The following is a 26,738-nucleotide window of genomic DNA, read 5'->3' as shown; positions in this document are numbered from 1 at the left end:
ATAGGCAAAAAATATTAGACTGTTGGTTTTTTTTAGTGAGGAAATAAAACATGTCTGTGAGGGGAAAAATTATGTGAATCTTTATGATTAGCAGATAAATTGAAGATGAAATTAGCTGGTGTTTTCAATCAATGTGACGACAATCAGGTGGGATTTATTTCTAGAACAGGCATGTATCACAGTCTGAACTTCACAACATGTGATTGTGAAAGTTTTTCACAGCATAAACAAATGAGATTTCTGAATACCTCAGAAGAAGAGTTGTTGATGCTTATCGGGCTGGAAAAGGTTACAAAACTATCTCACCAATCTAAAGGTGGTCCTACAAAGTAATGAGTCAAGAGGGTTGAATACAAATGCACATCACAATTTTCAGATTTATATTTTTTTAATATTTAGAAAACCATATATCATTTCTTTTACACTTCGTAAACATGTGTTACATAGTGTTGGTTTATCACATAAAATCCCAGTAAAATATATTGACTATTTATAACGATATCAATATAAAATCTACATTTATTAGTTTAAAACATTTTTTGAAGCCTTTGAACATGTCTACATGGTGCACAATTATATACAGATAGTACTGTCCTGCACAATGCCATTCAGATGCAGCTCTGTAATGGAAGTTTTTTTATAAGAACGATGCTCTGACTTTCCTCCCTTTTAGGGGCTGGATTGGACGGTGATTGGTTTCCATACAGCAAGGCTCTATTCCGTCTGCTTCAGTGGTTGAGAAAAGGCTGCGGAACCGCGATAACTGAAAAAAGAATTTGGTAAGTATCATTATATAACATAAACTCATTTTATCCAAAGCTACCTGACTCTAGGAACTAATAACTGACTTGAATATGGGGCAGATGTTCAGTACATGGCCGAGGCCACTATTCCGCTCATTGAGCTGTGTTGTGCATCTCATCAACCCAACACATCCGGCCACTGCCGACACCAGGAACAACTAGGGGTCCTGGGTGTCAGATGTCCTAAGGATAGGCCATCAATATAAAATCCAACCAACTTAAATTCCCACTATTTGACTTTTAGGTACAAAATCCTGTGTTGATTAATTTCATAAAAAACCTTCGGATGAATTGGTGTTCCATTTCTTACAAATTCACTACATAGACATAATCATAGTTAAAAAACAAAATTTGGATTCTGCAAGCCCCAATTTACAGATTTTTTTTTACTGAGCATAATGGAGGCACATGTAATAAGCTCTTAAATCCCATCTAGTGCTTGCAACAGGCAGCCAGACTTTTATCACTTTAAGTGCTCGCTCACACAAGCATATAACACGGCTGAGTGCTATTCGGACTAATGTTATGCTATGGGGCAGTGCCGACTAGTGATATTTTTTCGAAGGCATGAAAAAAATTGCAGCATGCTACAAGTGCATCCCATAATCGAAAATACAAAATATTCCATTAGGGGAACTAACACGTGTAAGAAGGAATACTTCGGCGGATATCACATTTAATAATGAATTGATTCAAGTCAATAAAAGACTAAAAAAAATGGCTATTCACACAATGGATGTTGGACTGAGTGAACAATTCGATCGCTAATAAAAACAGACAGGACATGCTGAAAGCAAAATCAACAGGAAAATCACACCAAGATCATATTGCGTTTGTAACACAAGATAGCCCACAATTTATGGAAATCAAGAATATTATACAAAATATATTCCCATATTACATCAAAATGATATGTTTAAAAATGTATTGTCTCAGCCTACAAGATTCTCAGCCAAGAGAGCACCATCTCTAGGAGATATTTTGTCCCCAAGTTTATGTAATAACAATAATGTGGGAAATGAGAAAACTTGTATATGTTGCAATCATGTCAAGAATACTAGGGAATTCAACTCCACAATTACCAATAAATCATATAATGTTAAGCAATTTGTAAATTGCAACACCACTTATGTAGTATATTTATTAACTTAACTAACTCCAATATGTGGGATGTACCACTAATCAATTGAAAGTCAGGATTAGACGCCATCTATCTGATGCAGATAATGTTAAGATGGTAAAATGCTCAGCAGCTTCAAGACATTTTTCATTACACCATAATGGGGACACCACTATGTGCAGGGTTATGGGAATAGAAAAGGTTTCTATACCCTGTAGAGGAGGTGACCACCATAGAAAACTTTTAAATAGGGAATCGTGGTGGATCTATGTGTTGCACACAAGAGCACCTTTAGGGATGAATTTTAAGCAGGATTTGACATATCATTATATAAAAATCTCTACATTTTCTTGCAGCCTTCAAAAAGAAAAGAAGAGAAAAAGAAAGAGAAAAAAAAGAAAGAATGGTAGGATTTTTTTTCATATGTCTATCATGTATATGTGCGTTTTATTGTGTTATTTTATTTAGCTTATATTGTGAGATGTTTATCAACAAGTGAAGAATACTATTAGTGATTATGTGGCAACAATCACATGACAAGGATAGAATGTGGTATTTAAGGTTGTTTTTTTTGTTCAAGATGCTGTGCAAGGATTAAGAACCGCTAGGTTCGAAATGCGTCTGCCCATAGAACTCTTCCCACATTGGGGGCTTGTGACTTTTATGCTGAATGGATATTTTAAAGAATGTTCCTAATAAAATTTGAAAGCTTTTAACAGACTGCCTGAGCTGGTTTACCTATTGGATGGATTGCTTTTCCTGCTGCACTGCATTTTTTTTAAACACATTCAATTGTGGAAATTATTATTTTGCCAAGATCTATTGTTTAAAATGAACTTTGTTCATGGGAGAACCCCTTGAAATGTACAGTGGGCATGACTTGTCATTGAATGACATCAATTTTACTGCACTGTTAAAAATAGCCGCTTTCCTGCACAAAAAAGGCAGCAAAAAAAACCCGTACATGCTGCGTGGGAACATGGGCTTATACACATTTCATGTCTCCCAGCCTTTCCAAACTTTCTGATGGAGAGTTTATTCATACCTGTCTGGAGCTGACAGTTATTGGTTCTTTTAATACAATCCATGTTACACTTTCTAAAAGTGGGGGAACAGTAATTGATCCCTGGTAAGTCCAGAATTCCTTGCAGCCAGGGAGAAGACAAGATGGATCAAAGTTTGTAAAGGATGACTGTTCATCCTAAAATGAAAATTAGACATTTTAGCAAATCTATCCATTCAGATATTAGGATAACTGGCAAATAAAACCCATGTGCACATAACATAAAATTGTAACCAATTATTCTTGTAAATTTGTCAAACCCAAATTAGATGAAACAATTCTTGTACTTCCACTCATTTGCTAATTATGATGGCAATATTTTTACAAGATCCTAATGGCCGTTTGTATTCTTAAAACTGGACACCAAACCTAAAGGAAGCAAGCAAAAATGATCTTCACAGATTGGTCTGATATTTCCATTGATGGGATCTGTTAACACTAGTGTTGAGCGATACCGTCCGATACTTGAAAGTATCGGTATCGGAAAGTATCGGCCGATACCAGCAAAGTATCGGATCCAATCCGATACCGATACCCGATACCAATACAAGTCAATGGGACTCAAGTATCGGACGGTATTCCTGATGGTTCCCAGGGTCTGAAGGAGAGGAAACTCTCCTTCAGGCCCTGGGAACCATATTAATGTGTAAAAGAAAGAATTAAAATAAAAAATATTGCTATACTCACCTCTCCGAGGGAACCGGCAGCGTTGTTTGCTTAAAATTCGCGCTTTTCTTTCCTTACGTGAAGTCCCGGCTTTGTGATTGGTTGCGTCGCAGTCACATGGGCGACGCAACCAATCACAGCAAGCCGTGACGTAATTTCAGGTCCTTAAGGATTTTAAAATTACGTCCCGGCTTTGTGATTGGTTGCGTCGCAGTCACATGGGCGATGCAACCAATCACAGCAAGCCGTGACGTAATTTCAGGCCCTTAAGGATTTTAAAATTACGTCCCGGCTTTGTGATTGGTTGCGTCGCAGTCACATGGGCGACGCAACCAATCACAAGCCGTGACGTCACGGGAGGCTGGACACGCGCGCATTTTAAAATGCGCGCTTGTCCAGCCTCCCGTGACGTCCCGGCTTGTGATTGGTTGCATCGCGGTCAACCAATCACAAGCCGGGAGGCTGGACACGCGCGCATTTTAAAATTTTAAAATGCGCGCGTGTCCAGCCTCCCGGCTTGTGATTGGTTGACCGCGACGCAACCAATCACAAGCCGGGACGTCACGGGAGGCTGGACAAGCGCGCATTTTAAAATGCGCGCGTGTCCAGCCTCCCGGCTTGTGATTGGTTGACCGCGATGCAACCAATCACAAGCCGGGACGTCACGGGAGGCTGGACAAGCGCGCATTTTAAAATGCGCGCGTGTCCAGCCTCCCGTGACATCACGGCTTGTGATTGGTTGCGTCGCCCATGTGACTGCGACGCAACCAATCACAAAGCCGGGACGTAATTTTAAAATCCTTAAGGGCCTGAAATTACGTCACGGCTTGCTGTGATTGGTTGCGTCGCCCATGTGACTGCGACGCAACCAATCACAAAGCCGGGACGTAATTTTAAAATCCTTAAGGACCTGAAATTACGTCACGGCTTGCTGTGATTGGTTGCGTCGCCCATGTGACTGCGACGCAACCAATCACAAAGCCGGGACGTAATTTTAAAATCCTTAAGGACCTGAAATTACGTCACGGCTTGCTGTGATTGGTTGCGTCGCCCATGTGACTGCGACGCAACCAATCACAAGCCGGGACTTCACGTAAAGGAAAGAAAAGCGCGAATTTTAAACAAAGAACGCTGCCGCTTCCCTCGGTAAGGTGCAGGCTGCGTCGGAAAGGTGAGTATAGCAATATTTTTTATTTTAATTCTCTCTTTTACACATTTTTACATTAATGTTGTTTCGATACCGATACCCGATACCACAAAAGTATCGGATCTCGGTATCGGAATTCCGATACCCGCAAGTATCGGCCGATACCCGATACTTGCGGTATCGGAATGCTCAACACTAGTTAACACTATTGATTTCCAGAACAAATATCTTGTGGTGCTCAACAAAAAGAAATAACTCCTCAGGAGAAAATAGGACCTACCTGAGACCTAATATACCGGAAGTCTGGAAAAAGATGTTCTAGACAAAGCACTATGGACTTGAATGGTCTTTTACTTACAGTGCTGTTATATAGATTTCATGACTCTATAATTTAGTAAATTAGTAAAGATCTTACACTGACGAACAAAATGGTAACTAACAATGTTTTGCACTTTTGACTTTCAGGCTTCTTTTCTCACCATCCACTACTGCTTCAAACGTGAGACTACCATCATTTTAAAAACAATCATCTTGGCTATCTCATACATAAATTTGACTTGAAAATATCTTGCATATGATTAGTTATGATTCTTGTCATGTCACTCTATTGTTACTGTTTTGCTTCTAAAAACCTAAATTTATTTTTTTATTATTTTGTTAGTATTTTGCAAATCCAACTTTGGCTTTCAACACTGCCTGAATCCTTCTGGGTATGCTCTCGATCAGATTCAAGCATGTCTCTACCAAAATCTGTTCCCAAAGTTGGTGGATACTGGTCAACTCACTTCAGTATGTATACAGCTTTTTATTCAACTCTACCCACAAGTGTTCGATTGGATTGAGGTCTTGGGACTGTGGGGGCCAATCCAGCACCTACACTTCATTGTCATTGAACCATTTCTTAACCAATCTCGTTGAATCAGGTCGTTGTCCTGTTGGACCACTATGTCATCTTTTCATACCTATAGTACTTGAGTATATGAAGTAACTCGTCTTGTAGGATACTCACATATAGCTCAGCATTGAGATCACCATCGATCTTGACAGTTCCTTCAATTTCTCAATCTGTTAGCCCCTTTTTCCCCTTGTTTTTCCAGACCCATTTGCACTTATCAGAGCCTAGTCTATTGACTTTCATTACATGACTCCAAATCACCCGTTTCCAATAGTCTACTATCCACTTTTCGCACTTTTTTTCAAACTCAAGCCGACACATCTTGTGATAAAATTGAAGTCGGGGCTTCTTTACCGTTTTTCAGGCAACCATTCCAGACTTGTGTAATCTGCGTCACACAGTGCTTGCATGGACATCTGACATCTCACTATATGAGCCACCTCCATTGCCATGTTTGTCGCGTTAGACCTGATAGACCTTGTGATGAACCGACTGCAAATAGCTGCAAATCAAATGTATGTATGAGATAGCCAAGATGATTGTCTATAAAATGATGATAGTCTCATGTTGAAGCAGTAGTGGTTGGTGAGATATGGAGCCTGAAAGTCAAACGTTCAAAACATTGTTAATCTTTTGCTTGTCAGTGTAATCCATGGTAACTACTACTGTAATTTCCATTGACATGTTTGTTGACTACTTTAAAATGGATTTATCATTTTAAATTTACTACCTACATTTACTAGTACTTATTTTTTCTCTGAAATCATATTTTTTATACAATAGCGTTTAACATTTATTTTTGTCAGAGCAACCATGTACTGTAACTGCACTAAGCTCATTACATATAGCATCAGAACAATGTGCAGTATATAAACATGATTGTTATGATCCTAGTGGCTTAGGATCACAAATCTAACCAGCTAAGTAGAAGAAAATAGGACGAGCTCTGGGGATGTGGTAACTGGACTGACCGCAAACCTGATCCTAACCGCACACACTATAGGTAGCCGTGGAACGTTTCCTGAAATCCTAGACGTCTCTTCACGGCCTGAGAAACTGACTACCCCTAAAGAGAAAGTAAAGACCTCACTTGCCTCAGAGAAATAACCCCAGAGATATAGAAGCCCCCCACAAATAATAATGGTGAGTTAAGAGGAAAAGACAAATGCAGAGATGAAACAGGTTAAGCAAATGAGGCCCGCTAACGCTAGATAGCAGAAAATAGCAAGGGATCTGTGCGGTCAGTAAAAAACCCTATGCAAAAATATCCACGCAGAGAATGCGAGAACCCCCACACCAACTAACGATGTGGGGGGAGCAACTCAGCACCCCAGAGCACCAGTAAGCAGGGAAATCACATATTAGCAAGCTGGACAAAACTCATAATATACTAGGAAACATCTTGAACACAGATGAGCAAAAATAAGCAAACAAAACTAAGCTTCTCTTGGAGAGACTGATAACGGATGTAGACAGGAGCAATCAGAATAGCACTGAATACAATGACAACAGGCAAGGAATGAAGGACCAGGTGGATTAAATAGGAAACCTAACTAGCAGATGACGAGACAGCTGATCCCAGCCAGAAACCTGCAAAATAACAAAAAGAGCCACCAGGGGGAGCCCAAAGAGAGAACTCACACAGTACCACTCACGACCACAGGAGGGAGCCCGGAAACAGAGCTCACAACACATGATACAACTACTAAGCACAGTAAATATAAAGTACAGTACCAGAACCAAGCCCATAATATACACTATCACAACCAGGCTCATTATATAGTTAATGAATGAGAACCAGGCTTGGTACATAAATACAGTATGAGAATTAAACTTAATACACAAATAATGCTATAGCTGTAGAAAAAGATATGGACCACACATCCAATACTTATACTTTGATCTATTGCGGCTAAGCAAAAAGTTACAAAACTAAACACAAGGGTTAACATTCTGATCAGACTGTATGAAGCCCAATGCCACGTCACATAGAACCTCACAGTAGGTTCTTAACCTTATAGGTGTTACACCATGCGGTTAACACTTCCAAAAACCAGCCATATCAGATTAATGTATGTTTAAAGGCTCACCAGGTAAGTTGGACCCGCTAACCCGGTAAACCCCAGGTGCTGGTGGGCACATGGACCCCATGCGTGGGTGCAGCTTCCAGAGGACACAAGGAATCATAGCAACTAGGACAAAAGTAGAAACTCAGGAGCAGATGGAAAAATGGATTGGAACCCAGCAGTGATGCACGAGAATTGAAACATAGTTGTGCAGAAAATTGAGCCTACCAAACAAGGAACACTAGAGTTTTAATCCCAAGACATACAGTAGATGTGTGTGTCAATGGGCCTTAAAGAAGCACTCCTCCTTCTCCCATTAAACTTTTTATCCTCTTAATTTATTGCAATCATTATACTATATAGTATTGTGCACTGTCTTCTCTGCTCTATTTAGTCAGGAGAAAAAACTGGGGAGAAAATGTCGTAAATAAGGTTTTATCTGATGATACAGATTGTATAGAGGTGCTTGCTCACCTGATGGTGTTGCAATTGCAAAAGTTTCTAAGCATATGCCAGCTGCTGCAGAAGATAAGCTGTATGGAGATAATTGATTTTTCTTGCACTGCTGGTGAAATTCCACGAACGGACTTGGGAGATAAAGATGAATGAAGCTTGTTTTTACTTTTGCAGTTTATTAAATCTATGTATTTACAAATTATCCAACTACAATGTCATGCTGTTCTGTCTGTATCTGGTTTTCAGCGTGACAATGCATGTCTTTGCTTTAACCCTTTACTCCTTTCCCCCTAATTTGAGCTGGGATACTGTTGGCTATTACCTGTATGGAGCCTTCTCAGTTCCCTGCTCTGCTGCGCAGCCATACATGGATGATTAGGTCTTTGCCCTGCTGCATGACCATCTGCATATGCGGTCCCTGGTTGCCGCTGTGGAAGCTGTCTGCGGGTTGTGAGGTCATTTGCAGCTGGTACATGACTTTCCACGTGTGTCAGTGCTTGCAGTCACAGTCTGGTGCCCTGAGCCTCAGTTCCTGCACTGATTGTGCTGTAATGGTTTCTGTTTGTGCTTAGGGCGTGCATGGCCACACCTCCCCTGCTTTTATCAGGGTTAGGGTGTGTACTTGAAATGCTGCCCCCAGCCAATTGCTGAGGGGCAGATCCTATATAAAGTTCCCCTTGGGCTGGGCCTGAGCTACTCACAAAGCTCCTGAACTTTTCTATGTGCGTTTGTGTTCCTGCACCTCTCCTGTCTATGTTTTGGTACCAAAGTCCTTGCCTTGATTCCTGTTTTGTCCTGTTCTGGTGCCTGTCCTGGAGGCGGTATATCCAGGCCCAAATCCTTGATCCTGTACCTGTCCTGTACCTGAACCTGCCTGAACTGTTCCTGGAATCCCTCTGCATCTGGAGCCTCACACCCAGTGACTTTGAGTCTCTTGTAACCGGTGTTTCTGCTGAGCATCTACTACTCTGTGCTCTGACTACCATGTGGCGCTAACACCATCTGGCCCAGGTCCAGTACGGCGGTGCTTGCACCATCACGCTTAAGTTCTTTCCTAGGTCAGATACCCAGAGCCTGACGACCGCAGTCTGGAACCTAATGACCGCTGCCTGGAGCTTGGAGCCTGATGACTGGTCGTGCCTGTAGGTCGTGTCGGATGTCCAGAACTGAAAGACTCCTGTCTGATATCTATCTGGTATTCCTGATGCCCTGCCTGTATCCTGATGTCCTTCCTGTATCCTGATGTCCTGATGTCCTGTCTGTACCCTTGCCTGAGTCCTGATGACCTTGTTTACCCTCATGTCCTGCCTGTGTCCTGATGTCCTGCCTATAAGTGCCTCGGTGATCCGTTGGTGCCTTGGGGTCCATTGGGTGGTACCCTTCTGGAGGTGTGGAATCGGCAGCCTGACATCATTATGTTTTGTTTATGTACTGTGTGACTTTACTTTAGTAAACTTTACTTTCTCGATACCTGAAGTTGTGCCGTGTAATCAAGTCCTACGTGTCTCTTTCCTTGTCCACATGCTCAGCTGCCACAGAACCCCGGTCTCTGCCCTCCCCTAGTTCGGGTAGGCCTGTGGCCCCTCTGTGGTATAAAGGGTCCATATTGCATCCCTGGGGGATGCGCGCCCCATGCCTTTTGAGGTGGTCGGCTTGGGGGCGTCTATGGCTGGGCCGCATCAGCGGCTGCAGCTGACCGTGACATACTTCCTCGGGATAAAAACCACAATAGCATCCACAGTGGTGGTTGTATCCTGAGTAAGAAGTTAGATAACTTCGAAAAGCGTAGATGTAATAAACCGCAAAAATAAAAACAGCCTTTCTTCTTCTTCATCTCCTGAGTCCATTCGTGGGATTTCACCAGCAGCGCAAGGAAAACCGCTTATCTCCAAACTGCTTCTCTGCTCTATGTAAAAACAGGAAGTCTCTTGTCCTTACAAAAATTATTGCCCTCTTCAATTCCTGGCCCACCTGCTCCCACCACCCCATACCAGGGACTTTGCAGTGACTCATGACTTGTGCAGAGAAAATTGACCTCCTGTTTCTGCATAGAGATTAGAAGAATCCAGCTAGTCAGTTTTTAATCACATGATGTTAAAGACCCTAATGGAAAACAGAAAGATTAGCTGGGTAGAAGGTACAAATCAGCAATTGTAAGTACACAGTGCTATATAATATGATTATTACAATATATTAAGAGGACACAAATTTTGATAGGAACGCTTCTTTGAATAGGTCAGTCAAAACAAGGGACTGGCTTTAATTTGCAAAAAGGAAGGGTGTAACAGTCATCAATCTTCTGCAGCATGTCAAATAGCACAGGACATTTAGGCAAATCGAATCGTATATGGATCATATTTCCTGGGTCCTAAAATTTGACACAAATTTGATTTGCAGAGAGTCAATTTGCTCATCTCTACTGTTTAGGCTTCATGCTAAAATGAATAGTTATCCATAGGCTGATCATTAGTAATCAAGTAGTCAATATATAATTTACGTTTATAAATGTCATCAAGATTTACGACTGGTACCTTAAAGTTGATGTCATCTAAGGCATTTGTAATTATTTCTAGGGTCTTATTATGTTCTTCAATCTGAAAGGAAAATTAGCTATTATAGTATGTGTTCTATAAATGTTAATGAGATGTTTGGATATTAAAGCTGACCTGTTTTACTGCGACATTTGTATCACACAGAAAAGATGCAATGCTTGGAGATACAACATATATATATTTTCTGGGATTTGGTCAGCACTTTGATGCATGAAGCTGTGTAAAATCTTCCTGGCCGACTGGAGAAAGGTTGAGAGTCCTGTTTTACTCACTTTTATCAATACACCAGCCCCAATTCTTCATTGTTGTTTCTCCTGGAGTAAGCTTTAGTATTTGCACCTCATTCTCTATATATTTAACACTAGCTTTCTTCCTTTTCTGAGTCTTTTTTTTTTAGTTTTTCTCAACAACTTTGCTTATCCAGATGTTTTACACAGATTCATGAAATTAGAGTTTTACGAAATGTCCCTTTTTTGTGCATATAACTCCAGTCCCCGGCTGGAGTAAAGCGTCAAGAGAAGTTTTCAATTTGGTGCATTTTTACGACTTTTCAAAGCATTTTGCAACTTTTGGTATTGAAAAGTTGCAAACAACGGTTCATGACAAAAATAAAAAGTATTTTTAGCAATAAATTCATGAACCACATGCACCAGTTTGTCAAATTTATGGCAAAAATCATCAGCGAAAACCACAAGACAGAAAAAAAAAAGTGATTTCAATAAGTCACAAATGATGAATCAGGGCCACCGCGTGGGTCAATCACTATGGGCCCTATTAATCAAAGCTTAGACGTAGTGGCATGAAAAGCTTTGAAAAGCTGCATTATTTTTGTGCAGCTTGAGGCTGCGCTAAAATAATGCGACTTTTGTCTCACTCACGCCATTTTCTCCCAACTCTGACAAAGTGGTTGGAGCCGGGGAAAGACTGGGGGTGGCAAAATTCATGACAAGGAACGGCATTCGTTATGCCACAAATATTAATCCAGCAGGGACTGGAATAGAATTCGTGGAGAGGTGCACGCCACTTGCCAGATGCTGATGATTTACGAAGAGCCATGTGCCTTATCATGACTCGGGACCTTTGGACTCCAGCACATTTCCTCATCAAACCTGACATGAATAACGCCAGTCTTGATGAACTGGGCCCTACGTGTAGGTGAAAAAATTACAAAAGAACAACCCAAATAAAATAAAGGCTATATATAAATCAGTATCACAATCATAAATATAGTGATATTAGCTCAGCCGGGTGTCTTTTGAGGAAAAAGAAAGTGGAGACCACTTAAACCAAGAACCAAAACCAATCACCAAACCAAAGGATGCACCAGGAAGACCAGACTGGATCAAGATATATTATTTTATTATTTAATTATCAAGCAGCGATACAATATATAAACAACTACCGTTTAAAAATATACGATAAAAATACAAAACAATCATAACCCAGTGGGTGTGTGCGTGTACTCAGGACGGCGCGGTGCCCTAAGGTAATATCCACTAATATCCACTATTTTTCCCTGAAATCTGTTATAGTTCAGCACTTAGCACTTTGTCTCTATCAGCACTGTGCAGGGTCTGGAAATAACCCTGATGGTTAAAACAATTGTGTTTTTTGAATTTATTTGCACTTCAGCACTTTTTTGCATATATTGCACATCAAATTTTGGAGTTTTTTTTATTTTTGTTTCCACATTGTGTCACTTAATTTTTCAGGGAACTAATATACCCTGATTGTGGGTAATACTTACCTTGCACGGGTATATAAATAATTATTATTACTGTGCGGTTGGGTATCCGTATATTCATTTTTTATATGCTGTCCTGTGCTGCACACTTTTTTGTATGATTGTTTTGTATTTTTATCGTATATTTTTAAACGGTAGTTGTTTATATATTGTATCGCTGCTTGATAATTAAATAATAAAATAATATATCTTGATCCAGTCTGGTCTTCCTGGTGCATCCTTTGGTTTGGTGATTGGTTTTGGTCCTACGTGTAGGTGGTAGAAGCATGGGTTATGACTGTTGAAATCAGGCAGTGAAGTAAAAAGCTCAGTTCCAGAGATTTATAAGGTAACTTACAGATTTGATACTTGACAACAGTGATGAAGAAATGGTTCCAAGAACTAGACATAAAAAAGGGGCTTAACAAAGCTTTGCTGACAGCTGGTAGTTTTTTAGGGGTGTTTCAGTTGTTTCGATGCCATTTCTTGTCGGTCCTGTGGCAGAAACTAAATGTCCTGCTGTCTAAGGCCGGTTTCACATGTCCGTATATTTCCGGTACCAGAAAAAAATGGTATCGGAGATATCCGTGTCCGTGTGTCCATGTGTGTACTACGTGTGGCACATGTGTGACAACCGTGTGCCACCCATGTGCTGCATCAGTACCACATGGACAGCCGCCGGGGAAGAAGCACTACAATAAGCACTGATCCCCGACGGCTGGTGCTTAGGCCGGCTGTCATCATTCTCCACTGCTCTGCCGGCGAGCAGAGGAGAATGATGAGTGTTATATTAAAGTCTGAACGACAGCAGGTGGGGGCTTTTGAGACTCTTACCCCAATCATCCCACACCTGCTGCCATTAATATCAGTGACAGTAGTTGCGGATGATCGGGGTAGTCCACAGCTGCCGGCTGCGATTGTTCAGAAATACGGACTTGTGAAAGGGGCCTAAATGGCATCAAAAGAGGCTTAACAAGGCCACTCCCAGAGATGGGAGTTTTTAGGTGCATTTTGAGTTAAGTACCATTACTGGGCGGGCCTGGAGCTAAGCCTATATTTCCTAAATTTTGCATGGTAATTATTGGTAATTATAAGCTTTACCTGCCAAATCTATAAATATTAACACAGGATCTACTTGAAAACTAAATTAATAAGATTCATTTAAGGTTCAAAATTTTGAAGAGAGGACTAGTACTTATTAGTATGATAGAAAAAGTTTTCAACAGTGACAATAAGTTTTTTTTATTAAACTTCTACCTTTAAAAATATTCCCAAAACAGCTAAACCATCGGGCTTATGAACAGCTTCCAAAAAGCTTGAATATTTTTCTGCGTTCCAGTGGACGATGTGAAGCTGAAACAAATTGATCAAAGAAGGTAGAATTAATGCTTAATACTTTTGGAAAGAAATAAACAACAGTATTTCTTATTGGGAAAAAAAGAAAGTTGATGTTTTCCTAACCTGAGACTATAGCATCACAATTGCACCATAGTAAGTGGGAAAAGTCTCGTTTCTTTACTTTCTCAGAACAAAAATAAATAAAAAACACAATCTTCATAATTAAAAAGATAGTTCATAAAGCTTTCTCCTAAATAGGCAGTACAATATTATTTAAAACAAAAGAAGTTTAGAGAGCCCAAAATTCTCATGACATTTTTATCCTGTATAAGATTATTGCTTTTAACTAGAGATGAGCGAATTTTTAAGTATTTGGTTCGGATTCCGATCGCCGGCGAATATTGTATTTGCAATGCTCGCCGAACATAGCCGAACGCCATTGGAGTCAATGGGAGTAGAGATGAGCAAAAATGTATGTAAACGAGCGTCAAACGTAAATTCGGCACAAATTTGGTACCAATGTGGCACATTCGGATTCGGCAACCGGTTTCCAAACATATTCGCTCATCTCTACTTTTAACCAACATGTCTTGAGGCTTCAGGTACTTATACCATGTGCGTTTGTCACAAGCGCACAATACGCTTAATAAGAATCATGGTTTTCTTATCTCTCTTTTGTCTACAGAAATTACTTGATTTTAGTGATCATTCAGTATTTGTGCTGATACAATGCTTCTCGGTTTCAGCAGCATGGAGAGGCACCTACCTTGCAATTTCTGTACAATACTGGTTAAAGGGTTTTTTAAAACCCCATTCACATGCTGAGACAATGAGTGCATTCTGCGGATTTTCTAATGTGCAGCAGGCTAATTCTTCTGTGCATTTTCACCCTGGATTTTAGAGAAGCCCTCCCATGAACTTTATTTTTCACAAAATCTGTGTATATGTGCATGTAGTGTAGTGTCAGTGTGTTAATATTCTCACCGACTGCCACCTTCTCCGGGATCTAGAGCCATTTATATCCTCTCTTCTCAGTGATATCACCTTACTTTAGACTCTGCTTGATCTGGAAAAGGCTTTCCTAATGTTTGGGCAGGTGCAGACGGTCATAGATTCTGTCAACCGAGAGAATAGGACCGATTATGCAAATGGCACTCTGATCAGACTCTTGGAGTCTCACATGAGAGAATCGCAGCAGAGGTGCATAGCAGATGAAGAAATTAATTTCTCCTTTGTCTCTGTACGAGTACATTGGACTGCACTCGTATAACATCTGAGTGCATTTTGATGTTTTATATGCACCTACTGTAACGCCGGCATCCCTGCATACTATTCTTCTCCCCCAGCAGGGACTCCAGTTAACTCGATGCTGCGACACCCATCCCACACTTCTTCCTCCTTCTTCTCTGGCTGCTGCCCAGGGTCTGCGCATAACGTGCAGATCCCTGGACACTGTGCTTAGAGCCCGAATGCGCACGCTCACTCACTCCTTCTTAAAGGGGCAGGGCACTGTTCTAAAGTTTCCCCAGCCTATGGCTGGGAGACACTTAGTATTTAAAGCACCTCCACCTGAATGGAGGTGCCTGAGCAATGTGTATTGTAGTCCCTAACACACTTGCTTGTTGTCAGGTGCACAGTACCTTCCAGTCAGTCTACATCTCTTATAAGTGTCTGCCTGTACCTGTACTTGCCTTGTCTCTCTGTATTTCAGCCGTGACCAGCCTGCACCTGACAGTGCCTATTCTGACTCATGGGTATGTAGAACGCAGTGGTGCCTGGATAGACCTATTCTTTTGGGCGCTTCCGTATTGACCTGTACTCACGTTCATACCGATTTATCAGATAGCTTAACTCAGCCACGATCTCATGTAAGAAGACTCCAGGAAAAGAGGATTGCTTTAACCGAAATTCTTGTATTATGATGAAAGCAGCAGGTAAAAAGGAATATTCAACAGAGTACATGCAGTAGGATGCATACAGATATGGTGATGATGACAAAATGGAGAATAAGGGCGTGAACAAACATACATCACAGGACTACAGTGAGAGAGTTGGGACAAAATACAGGGAAAAGCAAACTTCTGCCTAGAAAGAAGGATAAAACACAAACAATGCAAACATTGAATGATTTCCCAAGTCGTGGGACATGACACTCCCCGTCTGAAATCCTTGGATTTCACGATGTCCGTAATTCTTCGAAGTCGTTCGAACCTGAAAAAACAAGAGGAAGAAAAACGTGCATGCAATAATAAAACATAAAAGATTTTTAAGTCCAACTCGTTGTTGTTGACCCGTAGATCACACCGAAAGATAAGTTCAAGTATATAAAACCCATCTTCAGATTGGGGAAGCCGCAAACATGCAAACTCTTCCACCAACCCAGAATCCAATGGGAATGTTAAGGGTTCAATCCAATGGAAAATGTCAACATTCAATAAACTGGGGAATGAGGAGGAACGCTCCCCGCCGTGAACAACGTCCAGGAGCATGTTCAGTTCATGTGGTATCCTCCTTACGTAGAAGCAGCACGAGTTCAGTGACCGGGCGGAAGAAGGTTCGGGTAGAGCCCCCTTTTGTCACCTTAACTTCTACCTTACGAGTCTTTCCGTCCTCACCGGGTAGGACATTGGTGATAAGTCCCATTGGCCAGTCATTACGATGAGCCTCTTTGTCCTTTAAGAGAACAAGGTCTCCTTCTTGGAGATTGGGACTGGGCGTCTGCCATTTGTGACGGTTTTGAAGCAAGTGTAAATATTTGGTCTTCCATCGATGCCAAAACACGTTAGCCAGGTATTGTACTTGCCTCCACTGACGTCTGTAAATGTCCTTATTATCGAAGTTCCCAGGCGGAACTGTAGCAGCTCCAATCTTCTGTGTGAGAAGTGTGGCTGGAGAAACATCAGAACCCAAGTTGAGGTCCTTTAGGTTTGTGGCGTGGTCCTCAGATGGAAACGCGTTCATTACGTCTTGTACAACTTCAGCAATTTCTACTGCCAATACCGCAGCGCAAAGCTCGAGTCTGGGTACAGAGTGTGCAGGCTTTGGAGTTAATTTGGCTTTACCCAGGATGAAACCACAGTGTACCTTGTTAGTTCCTAAGGTCATCAGATAAGCTACTGCGGCTATGGCTTCTGTAGATGCGTCAGAGAAAATATGGACTTCTCTTCTGATTGCAGTCAAAGGTGATCTTGGAGAATAACAACGTGGGACTTGGAGTTGCTCTAAGAACTTCAGAGACTTCTTCCATGCCTCCCACCTTTGCTGTTTCTGAGTTGGGAGCGGGGTGTCCCAATCCGTGTTCTCGGCCGTAAGCTGTCTTAACAGTATCTTGCCTTGAATAGTGATGGGTGCTACAAACCCGAGAGGATCATAGATGCTATTTATGACAGATAGGACTCCTCGTTTGGTAAAGGGTTTGTCATAGGGTGACACTTGGAAAGTGAAGGTGTCCCGTTTGATATCCCACAGTAGACCAAGGCTGCGCTGTGTTGGAGGAACATCGGAACCCAAGATGAGGTCCTTTAGGTTTGAGGCATGGTCCTCAGATGGAAACGCGTTCATTACCTCTTGACTGTTAGAGATAATCTTGTGGAGTCTGAGGTTTGATGTGGATAGCATTTCCTGTGTTCTGGAGAGTAGGTCAATTGCATCTTCGCTTGTGGGCAAGGACTTGAGCCCATCGTCCACGTAGAAGTTCTTCTCTACAAATTGCCGAGCATCGGAACCGTACTCTCTCTCACCTTCCTGGGCTGTCCGTCTCAGTCCATAGATCGCCACAGCAGGTGAGGGACTGTTGCCGAAGACATGGACCTTCATCCGGTAGTCTATGACCTGATTGTTGACGTTGTTGTCCTTGTGCCATAGGAACCTAAGATAGTTTCTGTTGTCTTCTTTTGTGGGTGCCAACTTGTTGTCATTACTTGTGGAATCGAACACTGATGACCCGAGGTTTTCTTCCCAGGACTGGAGTGTGTTCATGTTGTTGAAGGATTCCTGTTGCCACTTGGTGTTGCTCACTTTCTCTTTCACCCAGTAGTGATGTGGGCATGGTTGGAAATGGGTGCTGCGACCATTTGACAAGATGTGTGTCTTGTAAGAGGAGATGTTGTTAGGTCTCTTCATCTTGTGTATGCAAACATTGCCTATGATTACCCAGCCTAGATCTAAGCGTTGGGCAAATGGTGCATCGTGTGGTCCATTAATTTGCTGACGCACCTTGTGCAGCCGGAGAATGTCTCTGCCAAGCAGAATCAGGATATCTGCACTGTTGTTGAGGGCTGGTATCTTGTTTGCTATCCCCTTGAGATGTTGGTGATGAAGAGCAGCCTCTGGCGTTGGGATCTCTTCTCGATTGGATGGAATCTGGTTGCACTTGACCAGTGTAGGTAACGGTATCTCGACGGTGTTCTCGAGAGATGTCGCTGTAAGACCACTGGCCCTTCTCCCATAAACCTCTGTAACACCACTGCAGGTACCTAAGGTGTAAGGGTAGGCATTTCCCTTTAAGTTAAACATATCAAAGAGTTCTGACCTTGCAAGTGATCGGTTGCTCTGATCATCCAGAAGGACGTACACCTTCACGGCTTTCTCTGGGTGACCGTTGGGATATACGTTCACCAGGCAAATCTTCGCACAGGACTTGTCCCAGAGGTCTTCTCCGCAGACTTCTGTGCATGAAGAAGATATTGTGGTATGGCTTGCAGTTTGAGCTGCGTCCTCCCCGCCATGGCTCGTGGTGGGGGAAGGAGTAAGTGTAGAGTCAGGACGGAATGGGTGGAGTGCTTGTACGTGGTCCTCACTGTCACACTCCATGCACTTAATTGTAGTTTTACAGTCTTTAGCAAGGTGTTCAGTAGAAGCACAACATCTGTAGCATACCCCGAACTTCTTTAGAAGCTCCTTGCGTTCTAGGAGCGGTTTCTTCCTGAAGCCGATGCACTTTTTTAAGGGATGTGGCTTCTTGTGGATGGGACATTCACGATTTGGGTTCTCTATCTTTTCACCTTTGTTACTCTTGTCTGGGGCTGGTGTTGGTAAGGGAAGAATATCCGTCTTCTTCACTGACACTGGACCCCTGCGGTTTCTGTCGTTCGAGCGTGCGCTGACGTATTTAGAAGGAGGTGAAGCTGGGCCACTGGATTCTTGGTAGGAAAAGCTTGGGTCGTTCTTGCGCTCTGCCACATCTTTTATAAACTCACAGAAGTAGGAGAACGGAGGAAATGACACTTGATGGTCTTTCTTGTATTTTGACCCTAGTGTAGTCCACTTTTCTTGTACGTTGTACGGTAGCTTGGAGATAATGGGATTTACTCCACGAGCAGTGTCCAGATAGCTGAGGCCAGGTAGGTGGGTGTCTGCCTTGGCCAGATGGAGCTCTAACAGCAAGTCACTGAGCTCCAGGAACTTTGAACTGTCCTTGCTTGATATCTTTGGAAAACTCTGTAATCGCTTGAACAGTGCGTCCTCTATGGCTTCTGGACTGCCAAAGTTTTTCTCTAGTCTTTCCCATGCAGCCATGAGACCAGCCGTTGGATTACTGATATGTACAGACCTGAGTCTCTTGACACGCTCGGTGGATTGTGGTCCTAGCCATCTGATTAGCAGGTCCAGCTCTTCGGCAGCAGTGATGCCAAGGTCACTAGTTACGGTTCTAAAGGCATTTTTCCAACCTCTGTAATTTTCAGGTTGGTCGTCAAACCTTGTGAGACCGGTTTTAGTAAGTTCGCGGCGAATCATGTACCTTGCGAAGTCGGACATGTCTGTTCTTTCTGACTTAGGATGCACGAATGTGGGCTGAGCGGTGTTGTACATAGGAGTGGAGACGTCTTGGCCTTGAAATGTGGGTAAGTATGGAGTGGCATATGCATTTAGTCCAGCAACCGGTTTGGTGGGTATAGTCTCTGCTACATGCGGAGCTGGTACTGTGCGGTTGTCGAGAGTATAATGACCTGCCGGTATATTGGGTTGCGTGTAGATAATAGCCTGTGGAGTTTGATGAGATGCATGGTCTTGGCGCATACTGGAATACGAAGGAAGTTCAAGTTTGGGAGCATTGTACTGACCTTGAGTGTAGGGTTCTGTAAGTGGATCGGCATCCTGGTGTCCTGGAGAAGCATGAACGCCATCAGGAGTGTTAGTGATGATCTGCTGTTCGCCATTTTGGCTTAGCACGTAGTCTCTTGTGCGTTCAATAGGGTCCTCCACCTCCACTTCACACAAACTGATGCTGTCTCTTTGACTCCCACTGATAGCTCGCTCCAGGATCCTTAACTCCGCCATGGCTGTTGCGTGCTCACATTCCTTCTCCAGAGCTTCCTTGCGTGCTGCATCCGCATCCATTTCTGCTCTCTTTTGTGCTGTGGCTGCCTCCATTTCTGCTCTCTTTTGTGCTGTGGCTGCCTCCATTTCTGCTCTCTTTTGTGCTGTGGCTGCATCCATTTCTGCTCTCTTTTGTGCTGTGGCTGCATCCATTTCTGCTCTCCTTTGCGCAAAGGTTGCTTGTATCTTAGACGTTTCTGCCTTAGCACGTGCCCTTATAAGCTGCTGGCTGAGAGTGGAATATTTTGATGAACTTGACCTAGATGAGCGTTTTGAGTGCTTAGACGATTTGGATGAGCGAGATGATGCATCTGGTGTCCGTGCAATTTTAGCCTCTATCTTGGTTTTAATGTCACGTACGGTGCAGTCCCTTTCAGAATTAAGCTGCTGGAAACTTTGCAATTCTTTTAAAGTCTCTGGCAGATTCAGTTTCTTCAGGAGAATAATGTATTGGTCAGTCTTCTCCATATACCTTTGGTATGCTGTGCATAATTGTTCTAGGACTCCCTCTAGTGGTAACTCATGAGAAGCAGGCCTTGATACAGTGTCTATGTGACTCAGCACTTTCTCCCATAGTGAAGACACATCACTATATACAACACATTTTTCAGTCTCTAAATTCTCCATGACTTTCCATGTAGGTTTAACTGTACGTTTTCCCCTTTCACTAGCTGGTGGATGGGGATCTAGGTCTCTTTCCTGTGTCTGTAAGTCTGGTAGGGACATTGTATACCTCGCTTCAGACATGATTTGTTTGCAGGCAGGAAGAGTGGATGATGAGGGTTATACTTCTCACTGTTTATCTGCAGTGTGTGCTTCTATGCACGCTGGGGTCTGGCTGGGAACTGGGTTACTGTGTATCTGGGAAATGTCCTTTTCCACTGAGGTTCAGCACAGACCTTGAGTTACTGTCTCTGAAGGCAGGCTATTCCTTTTTACTATTCTGACTCATGGGTATGTAGAACGCAGTGGTGCCTGGATAGACCTATTCTTTTGGGCGCTTCCGTATTGACCTGTACTCACGTTCATACCGATTTATCAGATAGCTTAACTCAGCCACGATCTCATGTAAGAAGACTCCAGGAAAAGAGGATTGCTTTAACCGAAATTCTTGTATTATGATGAAAGCAGCAGGTAAAAAGGAATATTCAACAGAGTACATGCAGTAGGATGCATACAGATATGGTGATGATGACAAAATGGAGAATAAGGGCGTGAACAAACATACATCACAGGACTACAGTGAGAGAGTTGGGACAAAATACAGGGAAAAGCAAACTTCTGCCTAGAAAGAAGGATAAAACACAAACAATGCAAACATTGAATGATTTCCCAAGTCGTGGGACATGACAGTGCCTATCTGTATACCAGCCGGACCAGCCTGCACCTGTCAGTGCTTTTCTGTACACCAGCTGAACCAGTCTGCACCTGCCAGTGCTTATCTGTATACCAGCCGTACCAGGTTGCACCTGCCTGTGCCTATCTGTATACTAGCCATACCAGGTCGCACCTGCCTGTGCTTATTTGTATACCAGCCATACCAGGTTGCACCTGCCTGTGCCTATCTGTATACCAGCCATACCAGGTCGCACCTGCCTGTGCTTATTTGTATACCAGCCATACCAGGTCGCACCTGCCTGTGCCTATCTGTATACCAGCCGTACCCGCCAGCATCTGTGGTTCCTGTGTTCCTGCCTGTATCAGCTGTACTCTCCTACCGAGCCGTTCCAGCTACTTGTTCCTTGGTGGTCAGCTTTCGTGTGTCTGAGGTCTTTCTGGGAGTTTCACCTTGTGTCCATCGGGAGCCAAGCCTAACCCCACCATCAGGGGCTCTATGGAAGAATCCGGTGCTCACCTAGTCACACCCTTCCAGGCTCTCCTTGGACCGTTGCACAGTGGTTCCACCATTCCCGTTATACCTATAGACTTTTATAGGTGTGCATGATCTGATTATCGGATGCACTTGCAGCATGCTGTGATTGTTTTCTCATGCCGAATTGGCATGTGAAAAAAAACCCCACAGCTCTGCACTGCGATGTCATCCATGTGCAGTTCGATGATTTCCATGCACTTATTGATCTGCACGACCGAGTACATTCTGAATATTGGGTCAGACTCGGACATGCAGCGGCCCAATAGGCTAACATTGGTCTTGGTTGGATCCGATGTTTTGTCAGATAGCACTCAGACTGATCACATGGTCATCTGCAAAAGCCCTTCGGGAATGTCAAAACGAGGATCCATAGACTTACATTGTAAACGAGACGTATGCACTAAAGCATATAGCGGCTTCTTTAATTTTATTTTTATAAGAGTAATAATGATAAAACATGTTCCATTATCATTTACAAACATCTTCCTACCTCTGCCGGATAATCCTTCCCATCCACCTTATGCTCTGAACCATATTCATCCGAACGTCCCCAGTGGAAATGTATTTGGCGCAACCTGTAGCTGGTATGCAGCGGTCCACCTCTTATCACTATCAACAAAAATCAGAAACAAAAGGATAAAACTTGCTCTATGTACTATAATGTCAAACAAAAATGTCTGTATGTCAAACAACACATACCCAAATGGTTTATTGCTAAATACAAAAGTCTGGTTTTAATGCCAAGTCACAAACTAGCTTAATCATTTTGTGGAAGTCTTCAAAATAAAATTCAATATTTTTTTTAATGCTTGCCTTCCTTGCCATAAAGTGCCAATTCTGGAGTGTCTTTAATTAGAACTAGGAATTGTTAATCTATTATAAATATACTGACGATGTACAAGAACCATCGAGCTCCTCCTGGGCTCCAGTATTAAGGCCCCGTCTCACATAGCGATTTACCAACGATCACGACCAGCGATACGACCTGGCCGTGATCGTTGGTAAGTCGTTGTGTGGTCGCTGGGGAGCTGTCACACAGACCGCTCTCTCCAGCGACCAACGATCAGGGGAACGACTTCGGCATCGTTGAAACTGTCTTCAACGATGCCGAAGTCCCCCTGCAGCACCCGGGTAACCAGGGTAAACATCGGGTTACTAAGCGCAGGGCCGCGCTTAGTAACCCGATGTTTACCCTGGTTACCAGCGTAAATGTAAAAAAAACCAAACAGTACATAATCACCATCTGATGTCCGTCAGGTCCCTTGCCGTCTGCTTCCCACACTGACTGAGCGCCGCAAAGTGAAAGTGAAAGTACAGCACAGCGGTGACGTCACTGCTGTGCTGTGCTCTCACTGTACGGCGGCACTCAGTCAGAGCAGGAAGCAGACGGCAAGGGTCCTGACGGACATCAGATGGTGAGTATGTAGTGTTTGTTTTTTTTTACATTTACGCTGGTAACCAGGGTAAACATCGGGTTACTAAGCGCGGCCCTGCGCTTAGTAACCCGATGTTTACCCTGGTTACCAGTGAAGACATCGCTGGATCGGTGTCACACACACCGATTCAGCGATGTCAGCGGGACCTCAACGACCAAAAAACGGCCCAGGCCATTCCGACACGACCAGCGATCTCGCAGCAGGGGCCTGATCGCTGGTACGTGTCACACATAGCGAGAACGCTACTGAGGTCGCTGTTGCGTCACAAAACTTGTGACTCAGCAGCGATCTTGCTAGCGATCTCGCTATGTGTGACGGGGGCTTTACCGCAGAGAACAAAATCACAAAGAGTCTTTATCACAACAATTCCCATTAGCATTAGAGAAATTCTATACTTCACCATAGACTACTGATACTGTATTACAGGCGGATTTAGACTATATTCACATGTTGCGTTTTTGCTGCTTTTTTATGCACATTTTAAGCTGCATTTTACAGTACCAGCAAAGCCTATGAGATTCAGAAATCTCATGCACACACATTGGTTTTATTTTCCTGACTGATTTGGAAAACTACAGCATGTCATTCCTACGCTCTGTTTCCTTTAGTTTGGCGTACTCCACCTTCTGTGCCCAACCATGCTTTATCTTGCCTCATTCCCAGTTGGCTTCCACTTGATGTTCCTGCTGCTCCCAAGATTCCTGAGTGTGCCAAATCCTCGCTCCCCACGTGCCATCCTGCAAGCTGCACCAACATCTGGGATCCATGTATGCCTGCAGACCTGAACCTTAGTGGGTCCAATAGAAAGAAGAACAGTTCCATCTCCTAGGTTTAAAAATTCAAAAAACTTTATTTGAGAAAGTTAAAATAGCATGGCACTAGGGCTGGTACAAGTAGGCAAAATTAAGAGAAGGAGCAACACATTTCAACTGCAATTGCGGTTCTTATCCAAGATACAAGTTTATTGTATCAGCCCTAGTGCCATGCAATTTTAGCTTTCTCAAATAATTTTTTTTAATTTTTAAAAATGGAAGCTGGAACTATTCTTCTTTCTATTATACTGCATACGTGAGGATCAGGATGGAATACTGTGCACCCTTAGGATTGGAGAGCAGAGCTGACCTAATTCATTTTTCAAGTATGACTGCCTTCGTAAGTCCACCTCACAACCCCATTCATAAATTTCCATCCCTATGGTGCCACACGCCACTCATCTCCATGTCACGGAAAATATATGTGGCCAGACACTATGATGTCTGCGAGCAGATGGTTTACGGCTGCACAAAAGGGCCAACTAGTTAAAACTCTGTGTTTTGTTTGCGTCATTTTTTTACTTGACCTTACCGTACTTATCAACATGTGAAGATAAGGATCAAAGTTATTGATTGATGGTGAAAGATAAAAGAAAGTGATATGGTCAAAAGTCAGGGGCTTTTAGCGACAGACAGAATTTCTGCTGGCATGCTGGAGCCGGTTTTATGACATTTTTATGATGTATGTAGTCGATTATAAAAAATGCTAAACATTAAAACTGCTCAGAATGAAAGGCTGGTTTAATAGTGATGGTGCATAAATATATTGGAGAGCTGGTTGATTATTTATTTTCAATGCCAAGAACGTTCTAATAAAAACTTGTACCAATAATTTTCTTGAGGTAATCAGCAGCCGGTGACTTCAATCAGATTTTTTTATTGTCCTGTGTTTCTGGACTTCATAAGAGCATATTTAATAAGAATGGATTACACATATCTAACATGAACAAAGTCCAACTTTCAGTGCACCAGCATTGTTTTTTTTTATTTAGAGCTCTAAAATCTCTTGCAGATCTATAATCGTAAATAGTGTAACGGACGGGGCGGCACACTATGCTATAGGAAAATGTGGATCTTAGCTAGGTGCGTGTGCTGTTATCATGGCTATAGAGCTCTGCAGACTGCTGCCGCTAGACATGGCAGGCCAGGACCAGATAGAATAGTGATGAATGAGGGAAATAAGAGTCCAAAAATAAACTTTTTGTGACACTGAGTCACTTTTCCCAGATAAGCCATGAGTCATGGCAGTCAAGGATTCTGAGGTTAAGAGTTAGGAGGGTACATCATAAAGAGAGGGAAGGGATAAAGGCTTAATCAGGCAACGGTCCGAGGTCAGAATACCAGGACGAAAGCAGATCAGAGCAAAAGGGTTATTACAAGCAGGTAGATAATAGGAAAATCCATGGTCTGTATCAGAATGTCAAAATGCTGAGAACAAGGCACAGAGGACAAACCACACAAAGCTGAAAGCTACGATTGACACCTAACTAGGCCAGATAGCTCAGTTAAGTAGCTAAGTAATCACTGGAACATAGAACACCTGAAGGAGGTGTATCGGAATGTCAGAATGCTGAGAACAAGGCACAGAGGACAAACCACACAAAGCTGAAAGCTACGACTGACAGCTATCTAGACCAGATAGCTCAGTTAAGTACTGTAGCTAAGCAATCACTGGAACATAGAACACCTGAAGGAGGATCAGCACCTTTCAGACTCGGATTGGACAACAGACCTGTTACTCAAATACTTACAGCTCACCACGTCTCTGCACCAGATTGGATGACTGAGCAGTCAGTAATTGTAGCCCATACACACTGAGCGGTGGAACTGAGACACTTTTCATTACTGAACAACTTAATGAAAAGTACATACAACAGATAGCGGGCACAACACTTTACAAATACTTCTACACATTCCAGAGACAGGAACTTCACAGTTACACGTGGCAGTAAATTACTTGCACTACAAGTGTGAGGCAGTGAGGCGGATCATATACGAGGACAGTTATGTGTCCCCCAGGATGAGTGTAGAGACTTACAGTACAGACCAAAAGTTTGGACACATCTTCTCATTTAAAGATTTTTCTGTATTTTCATGACTATGAAAATTGTACATTCACACTGAAGGCATCAAAACTATGAATTAACACATATGGAATTATATACTTAACAAAAAAGTGTGAAACAACTGAAATTATGTCTTATATTCTAGGTTCTTCAAAGTAGCCACCTTTTGCTTTGATGACTGCTTTGCACACTCTTGGCATTCTCTTGATGAGCTTCAAGAGGTAGTCACCGGGAATGGTTTTCACTTCACAGGTGTGCCCTGTCAGGTTTAATAAGTGGGATTTCTTGCCTTATAAATGGGGTTGGGACCATCAGTTGTGTTGTGCAGAAGTCTGGTGGATACACAGCTGATAGTCCTACTGACTGTTAGAATTTGTATTATGGCAAGAAAAAAGCAACTAAGT

General features: G+C 42.6%; 1 protein-coding gene across 1 annotated transcript in view; it reads right to left on the bottom strand.

Moving 5' to 3' along the window:
• Positions 1 to 373: 373 nt before the first annotated feature.
• LOC143782851 (carbonic anhydrase 13-like) overlaps positions 374 to 26,738 on the bottom strand; it is a 53,312-nt gene continuing 26,947 nt past the window's right edge. The window contains exons 3-7 of the mRNA XM_077270767.1: positions 22,511 to 22,629; positions 13,749 to 13,844; positions 10,748 to 10,810; positions 2,969 to 3,124; positions 374 to 763 (exon numbers count right to left, since the gene is read on the bottom strand). Coding sequence (XP_077126882.1) covers positions 638 to 763; positions 2,969 to 3,124; positions 10,748 to 10,810; positions 13,749 to 13,844; positions 22,511 to 22,629 — 560 coding nt within the window. The 3' untranslated portion in view covers positions 374 to 637. The remainder of the gene's footprint in view (positions 764 to 2,968; positions 3,125 to 10,747; positions 10,811 to 13,748; positions 13,845 to 22,510; positions 22,630 to 26,738) is intronic.

This window comes from Ranitomeya variabilis, chromosome 6, assembly GCF_051348905.1.
Source record: "Ranitomeya variabilis isolate aRanVar5 chromosome 6, aRanVar5.hap1, whole genome shotgun sequence".
In the NCBI taxonomy this organism is placed as follows: domain Eukaryota; kingdom Metazoa; phylum Chordata; class Amphibia; order Anura; family Dendrobatidae; genus Ranitomeya; species Ranitomeya variabilis.
This window is presented reverse-complemented; position numbering and strand designations above follow the sequence as displayed.